Below are 8893 nucleotides of genomic sequence, written 5' to 3' on the forward strand. Positions count from 1 at the left end.
AGAGGATGGAATCAGATAGGGTCTTTGAAGAATATAAAGAATGGAGGAAATAACTCAAATGGGCAATTATTAGGGCCAGAAGGGGCCACAAAATGATTTGACTGGTCGGATTCAAGAAAATCCCAAAGCTTTTTATACCTACAGTAAAAACAAAAGGGTCACCAGGGAGAAGGTACGACCGCTCAAGGATAGAGGGTAGTTGTGCCTGGAGTCTGGGGATGTAGACGAGGTACCATACAAGCACTTTACATCTGTTTTCATTAAGAAGGACATTGAGTTCAGTGAGATTAGTGTGGAGAATACTAATATGTAAAGTAGACACAAAATGCTGGAGTAACTCAGCGGGACAGGCAACATCTCTGGAGAGAAGGAATGGGTGACGCTTCAGGTCAAGACCCTTCTTGTGACTAATTCTTTCTTACTAATATGTAAGGGCAGTGTGAAATTATGAAGGAGGAGGTGTTGGGGCTCTTGGAGAACATGGTGGATAAATCCCCAGAAGCTGATGGGATCTATCCCAGGTTATTGAGAAAGACAAGAGAGGAGACTGCAGGTGAATTAAGGCATCTTCCGTAGCCATTGGCAAGATCATGGAGGACTGGAGTAGCTAAAGTTGTTCCTTTATTTAAGAAGGGAAGTAGAGAGAATCTTATGAAAAGATGACAAAGGTGGTCGATGAGGGAAAGACAGTGGATGTTGTCTACATGGATGTTAATAAGGCATTTGATAAAGTCCCCAAGGTAGGATGATCCAGTAGACTAAGATGCATGGGATTAACAGTAACATGGTTGTATGGATTCAAAAATTGTCTCACTGGTAGAAGACAGAGGATTGTGGTGGAAGGACAATATCCAGGCTGATGGTCTGTGACAAATAGAGTTGTGCAGGATCTCTGCTCCAAGGAGTGGTGCTTGGATCTCTGCTGAATGTGATATATACAAATGATTTGGGCATAAACATAGATGGGTTGGTTAGGAAATTTGCTGATGACACCAAGATTATTGGCGTCGCAGACTGCAAAGAAGGCTGTCAATATATATATCAGCTATAGTCTATATATCAACTATACTCAAAGTATAAATCAGCTACTGAAATGGGCTGAAAAATGGCAGATGGAGTTTAAACCGAGCAAGAATGAGGTGTTGCACTTTGGGAGGACAAATGCAAAGGGAAAATATGCAGTTAATGGCATGACCCTTAACAGGATCTTAGGGTCCAAGTTCATAACTTCCTGAATATCACAACACAAGTTGATAGTGTGGTAAAGAAGGCATTTGGTATGCTTGCTTTCATAGGTTGGGGCACTGAATATGAGTCAGGAAGTCCTGATGCAGCTATTTAGGATGGAGGGTAGGCCACATTTGGTATTATGTGTAGTTCTTGTCGCCCCATTATAGGAAGGATTTGGAGGTTTGGAAAGGGTGCAGAGGTTTACCAGAATGATGCCTGGACTTGGGGGTATTAGCTACAGGGAGAGGTTGGACAAACTTGGATTGTTTTCATTGGAACACCGGAGGTTGTGAGACCTGACAGAAGAAAATAAAATTATGAGAGGCATAGATAGACAATCAGTATCTTTTACCCATGTCAAAAAATATATATTAGATACTACAAATATTAAAATACTAAATACTACTACAAATAGAAAATTAAATTTATGTCCTACAGATCAACTGAAAATATTGCACTCTGAATAAACAAAACACCTAAATAGATGAGTAGAACTTCTGTTGGCTTTGTACATGAAGTAGTCAAGACCAATGAAAACTTCAGATGTATTATTATTCAGAGGTATTATGCATGAAATAATTTGATAAGAACACCCTGATGAAATTCACTCACTATTTTAAATGCACTTATTTTAAAATTCCAGTGGCCACATTAATATTGGAAGAATATAGTGGATCAGGCAGCATCTGTGTAGGGAAAAGGCAGATGACAATTCGGGTCATACCTGGCCAGTTAGAAGGATCCTAATTTAGAACATCATCCGCCCATTCTCTCCACAGATGCTGCTATATTCCTCCTTTTATAGACACAAAATGCTGGAGTAACTCAGTGGGTGGGGCAGCATCTCCAGAGAAAATGGATAGGTCACATTTCGGGTCGGGAGCCTTCTTCAGACATTATATGGGGGAGGGGGGAACTGGAAGCAAGAAAAGACCATGACACATCAGGGCCAAAAACAGATTACCTCAGGAAGGTAGGTTCCCAGATGGGCTGATTGTTGGCTGGAGATTGTGTGATCTTTAGTGGCATTTGGTATGCTAGCTTTCATAGGTTGAACCAATGAGTATGAGAGGGTGGTTTTGGTGGGAATTTTCATGCATTCCTTCCCATCTGAACCACACCCTCCCCAGATAATTTACCTGCAACCACAGGAGATAGAAACGTACAAAAATAGGTGCAGGAGTAGGCCATTCGGCCCTTCAAGCCAGCACCGCCATTAAATATGATCATGGCTGATCATCTAAAATAAGTACCCTGTTCCTGCTTTTTCCCCATATCCTTTGATTCCTTTAGCCCTAAGAGCTAAATCTAACTCTCTCTTGAAAACATCCAGTGAATTGGCCTCCACTGCCTTCTGTGGATATAATACCTATTCTTATACCTTCTCCCTTAGCTCTATCCAGGGATCCCAACAGTCCTTCAAGGTGAGACAGAGGTTCACATGCCCCTCCTCTAACCTAATCTACTGCATCCAGTGTTCTCAATATGGGCCCCTGTACATTGTCAAGACAAAGTGTAGACTCAGACACCGTTTAGCTGAACACTTTAGTATGCTTGGTCTACAAGGCCTATGCATCTCCTGGTTACTAACGATTTTAACTCCCCTTCCCATTCTGGTCTTTCTGTCCTGGGCCTCTTCCATTGTCAGAGTGAAGTCACACTCAAATTGGTGGAACAGCACCTCACATTTCACTTGGGCAGCTTACAACCCAGCAGTATGAACATTGAATTTTCAAATTTTAGGTAACTTCTACAAACACTCCCCTCCATCTTCTCCACCTTCCTCCACTAAAGGTTGGTCAACCAGTTCCAGCTCGCAACAATGTATTCATCTTGGGACAATTGGCCTATCATGGAATCTCCCTGCTTGAGGTCATTTGTTGCCGGCCCTGATTTGTCCTGGTCTTTTCTTGCTTCCAGTTCCCCCCCACCCCACCTCCACTTCCTCCCCTCCACACAAAATTAGTCTGAAGAAGGATCACGAACCGAAACATCACCTATCCATTTTCTCCAGGGAAATCCAGCATCTGCAGTTCCTTGTTATTACATTTATTATATTCTTCCTGTTTATTGCTCAAGATTCCAGCATCTGCAGTTTCTTGTGTCTTACGACTGTACAGATCTCTAATGCTCATATTCATACAAACTGACGGAGAAGCAATGTCTCCCGACAGTGTACTTACAAATGATAAGATCACTTAAGCATAAATGTGAACATGGAATTTACTTAGAAACCTATAAAAAATTATTACAAATTTGAAAAATCAGCTTCTCACATGATTATGCATTACCCAACACAGCATATATGCCTGGAAATTCATCTTTCAGTACTGATAAATAGGCAATGGCATGTTGCACTCTGTTTCCAAAATTGAGTTCCAAAGAAAATTCCTCAGCAGTCAAAATGAGCCCAATCTAACGTCCGGTACCTTTCTCACATGAGTTGATGTCTGTGATCCAGAAAGACTTTCAATTCTATCTAAAACAAATTCCTTAATCTAAATTGGAATTGTATCTCTGTTCCTTCCTGGGTTATTTAAGTAAAATAAATTGAGGGGACAAGTACTAGGCCTGGCAACGAGTCAATAGATGATAAAGAAAAATAAACAAAAGATAAACAACGGTAATGATATAGGTGAGGAAAGTAAAACCAGATAGGAACAAGAAAGGCAAATAAAGATTCAGGACTTAGAATTGGTCTTTATATGGGCAATGGGAAGGCAAAACTAATATTAACTGGACCTGAAAACCTTAGGGTGAGAGGGGCAAAGTTTAAAGGAATGTGCGGGGCAAGTTTATTTTGCACAAAGAGTGGTAGGTGTCCCTGGAACCAACTGCCAGGGGTGGTGGTAAAGGCCCATACGATAAGGACATGTAAGAGACTTTCAGATAGGCACATAGCAGGGAATAGAGGGACATGGTTCATATGTAGGCAGAGGAGATAAGTTTAATTTGGCAACATATTCGGCACAGACATTGTGGACGGAAGGGCTTGTTCCTGTGCTGTAATGTAATGTTTTATGAAAGAGTAGGGAGAGTGAAACATAAACAAAAATGTTTTAAATAAACTTAGGTCAGGCAGCACCTGTGGAAAGAGAAACGCTCAACATTTCAAATCTGCAACCCTTCATCAGAACTGAGATTGTTTACATTGATTGAAAGAAACAAGAGAAAAAACACAATATGAAAAGCTGGAAGATTAATGTGCAGGCAGTTGCAAAGATGCTGATCCACTAGTTGGAATTTTGAGTTGCAGGAAGATAACAACAGACTAGAAAATTACAAATACGATTCCATTGTTCAAGGAGGAAGGCAGGCAATGTAAACAACTATATGCCCATTATCTTGAAAACCTTTGTTGGGAAGATACTGATTTCTGTAATCAGGGAGAAATAACTGGTAATTTGGAGAAACTTAATATAATTAAATCGTCAATGTGATTTTATGAAAGGTAAATCATGTTTGACAAATTTGCCTGAGTTCTTCAAAGATGCAACAAGGAGAGTCGATTGAGGGGAAGCCATGGGTGGAATGTATTTGTTCAGTTCAGTTTAGTTTGTTCTCACATGTACCGAAGTACATGAAAAGCTTTTGGTGCTATTACGTATGCGAGGAGCAAAGAACGACCAAGGTAGACCGTGTATAAAAATGTAGGTTTATTCAGTCACGGGACAATCGGGAAGTGAAGGGTGTGAGATCTGGCGGGGACTAAATACATGCGTGAGTGTGGACAGACATGGAGTGAGTGACACGTAAATGACCCGCTCCAATCGGACCCAATACAAACAGCTGAGTGACAGACAGGGTAGCGTGCATGCGCCTGTGCGCGTTTCACGGGGCTATGCGGGCTACGGCGCCCGCGATCATTGCGTGTTAACCAGTCAGCGGAAAGATAATACATGCTTACAAGCGATCCAATCACAGTATCCAGATGCATGATAAGGCAATAATGTTTAATGCAAGATAAAGTCAGTAAAGTCCAATCAAAGATAGTTTGAGGGTCATCAATGAGGTAGATAGTAGTTTAGGACTGCTCTCTAGTGCGGTAGGAAGTGATAAGATGGCGGCGCGCTCAGACGCAGCGGCTATAAGCTCTCCAGCTCGGTGCTATTTAAGTGTGTTTTGTTTGTTTTGTCTACTTGTTAATGTTGAGTTCTGTTGGGCAAATTACAGTTACAGCTGTAATTACAGCTACAGCTATAGTCGACCAGATATTTTAAATATTTTAAATAGAGGACAACGAAGCAACCAAGGAATTACAAGTGAATTTCTGTAATCACACAACATACCGGAGGAGATTGCCAGAACACCGGGCTCTCCGTGGATTGTTTTCGACCTTGGCGAACGTCGAAGGAGGAGGAGAAACAGGAAACAAAAGTGCGGATAATGGTCGGGTCTACTTGCTAGACTAAAGAAACAACCGCATAAACCACCTCTTCCCAGCGTATTTCTTACTAACGCCAGATCCATTACCAACAAAATGGACGAATTACATCTACAGATTTCCACGAACAACCTCATAAAAGACTGCTGCATCCTACCAATAACAGAGACGTGGTTAAACTCGCTCACACCCGATGCCGCCATGGAGCTAGCAGACCGCACAGCGTTCCGTTGGGACAGAAACAAAGACTCCGGTAAGACCAAGGTGGGGTTTGCATCTACGTTCACAACGACTGGTGTACTAATACCAACATCGTAGACAGCCATTGTTCTCCTGATCTGGAGTACCTAACGGTCAAATGCAGGCCCTTTTACCTTCCTCGGGAGTTTACCGCTATAACTGTTACAGCTGTTTACATTCCACCGGACGCCAATGCTAGCACAGCTCAAGGCTACCTACTAAACGCCATAAACTCTCAACAGAAGACTTATCCCGAGGCTGTCCATATTATAGCCGTTGATTTCAACCACGCAGACTTAAAAGCAGTTCTCCCGAAATTTAATCAACACATTAAATGTGCAACCAGGGGGGAAAATACTTTGGACAAAGCTTATTCAAACATCAAGAGTGGCTACAGGACAACATCACTACCTCACTTGGGACAATTAGACCACCTATCCATACTCCTAACCCCAGCATACACGCCCCTAAGAAGGAAAGCCCCCCCTGCCATCAAAATTGTTAAAATGTGGCCTGAAGGAGCATCCTCGCAGCTTCAGTATTGCTTTGAAAGGACTAATTGCGACATTTTTGAGGACTAGGATTTGGAGGAGTACACATCAACAGTACTCTGTTACATTCAGAACGGTGTTGACATTGTCATTGTCGACAAATGCATCCGGGTGCACTCAAACCAGAAACCCTGGATGACAAAGGAGGTCAGAACTCTCTTAAAGGATCGTAATGCTGCCTTTAGGTCCAAGGACAAAGCCCTCTACAGCGTGGCTAGAGCCAACCTTAAGAGAGCCATCAAAAGAGCAAAAGGAAATCACAAAAAGGAGATTGAGGACCACTTCACCCACAAGGACCCACGACAACTTTGGAGGGAATCCAGCACCTCACAAATCACAAAACCAGCAACTACAAGATCGCTGATGCAAACGCCTCGTAGGCAGAGGAACTTAATGGCTTCTTTGCCTGTTTTGAGGTGAGAGCGGCAAAGTTCACACCATCTACACCTGCCTTCAACAGCCACACGTTCACGGTAGAGGAGCATGAGGTGAGGCGTGTGCTCAGGGCTGTCAACATAAGGAAGGCTGCAGGCCCGGATGGAGTGACGGGAAGGGTGTTGAAAGAATGTGCAGACCAGCTCTCAGTGGTCTTCACGAAGATCTTTAACCTGTCCCTGTCCAAAGCCATCATCCCATCCTGCCTGAAATACGCAACAATAATCCCACTGCCAAAGAAACCAGTCATCCATAATCTCAACGACTACCGTCCTGTTGCACTAACCCCGGTCATTATGAAGTGCTTTGAGAAGCTGATCCAGCAGCACATCAAAGCCAGCCTCTCAGTCACTATCGACCCACACCAATTCGCTTACAGATCAAACAGGTCTACAGAGGACGCCATTACTACTGCCCTACACACCGCACTGACCCATCTTGAGCGGCAGGGCAGTTACGTGAGGATGCTCTTCATAGATTATAGTTCAGCATTTAACACGGTCATCACGGTAAGACTGGTTTCTAAACTAACTGATTTAGGACTCTCCCAATCTATCTGTAACTGGATTAACGACTTCCTGACCAATCGGCCCCAGATGGTCAGATTAGGCCCTCACACATCCTCCACTCTCACAATCAGCACCGGCTGCCCACAAGGATGCGTGTTGAGCTCCCTTCTCTACGCCCTCTACACCCATGACTGCACCCCCACTCATCCTACCAACACCATCATCAAGTTTGCAGATGACACGACTGTGGTTGGACTCGTCTCAGGAGATGACGAGACAGCTTACAGAGATGAAGTCCAAAAACTGATAGGATGGTGTGCGGAAAACAATCTGGCTCTGAATCCTTCCAAGACAAAAGAACTCATAATAGACTTCCGAAGACACAATACGAGCTACACACCACTGCATATCAGCGGGGTTTGTGTGGAAAGGGTCCCTGCCTTCAAGTTCCTGGGCACGCATATTGCTGAGGATCTCTCCTGGACCACAAACACCATAGCGGCAGTCAAAAAGGCACAGCAGCGGCTCTACTTTCTGAGGATCCTCAGGAAGAACAACCTGCAAGAGCAGCTGCTAGTGACTTTCTACCATTGCACCATCGAGAGTGTGCTGAAGTACTGTATTTCTATGTGGTACACCAGCAGCTCAGAGGCAGACAAGAAAGCCCTTCAGAGGGTCATCAACTCTGCAAAGAAAATCATTGGTTGCCCACTGCCCTCTCTAGAGGAACTTTACTCCGTCCGCTGCCTCAGCAGAGCAGCCAACATCCTGAGGGATCCTTCCCACCCTGGTCATCAGCTGCTCGAACTGCTGCCCTCTGGTAGACGGTTCAGGTCCATTACATCACGGACTAATAGACTCAAGAACAGCTTCTACCCCAGCGTCATACGTGAGCTGAACACTGCCAGACACTCACATAAAACTGAATGGAAGGAACGGAACTGATCGGAACACCATCAGTTACTTGTCAGAAAACATAAGCCTCAATTTAATACATGTTTACATCCTAATGCACTTATATTGCTTAACATTTGCTAAACTTATTACATGTTACACCCGACCGCACCTTATATTTAATTACATTATTTCTTTTATTTTTTTTTTAAATGGCACTACCGATGCATTTGCAATATGTTAGCTCTCATTGCTGTGCAATAACTTGCTGTCTTGATTGCACTGTACACTGCCTTGACCGTATTGTAATTGTTTTGCCTATATTGTATTAGAGGTCAGTTTGTTTAATGTAGATTAGATTTAGCTTGTTATGGATAAAGGTTTATCCTTTGTACTGTCTGCTGTGTGTGATTGCATCATCTGGACTGCTTTAATTTCGCTGTACTTTGTGTAGTGACAATAAAGGTTTTTTTACATTTTTTTACATTTTTACATTTTTTTTTTTTACATGGTTCAGTTGCCTGATAACAGCTGGAAAGAAGCTGTCCCTAAATCTGGAGGTGTGCATTTTCACACTTCTACACCTTTTGCCCGATGGGGAGAGGGGAGAAGAGGGAGTGACCAGGGTGTGACTTGTCCTTGATTATGCT

General features: G+C 43.1%; 1 protein-coding gene across 1 annotated transcript in view; it reads right to left on the minus strand.

Moving 5' to 3' along the window:
- Positions 1–5940, minus strand: part of LOC144600837 (protein CC2D2B-like) — a 108173-nt gene extending 102233 nt beyond the window's left edge. The window contains exon 1 of the mRNA XM_078412727.1: positions 5686–5940. Coding sequence (XP_078268853.1) covers positions 5686–5940 — 255 coding nt within the window. The remainder of the gene's footprint in view (positions 1–5685) is intronic.
- Positions 5941–8893: the final 2953 nt, after the last annotated feature.

Source organism: Rhinoraja longicauda, chromosome 16, assembly GCF_053455715.1.
Source record: "Rhinoraja longicauda isolate Sanriku21f chromosome 16, sRhiLon1.1, whole genome shotgun sequence".
Taxonomy (NCBI): Eukaryota; Metazoa; Chordata; class Chondrichthyes; order Rajiformes; family Arhynchobatidae; genus Rhinoraja; species Rhinoraja longicauda.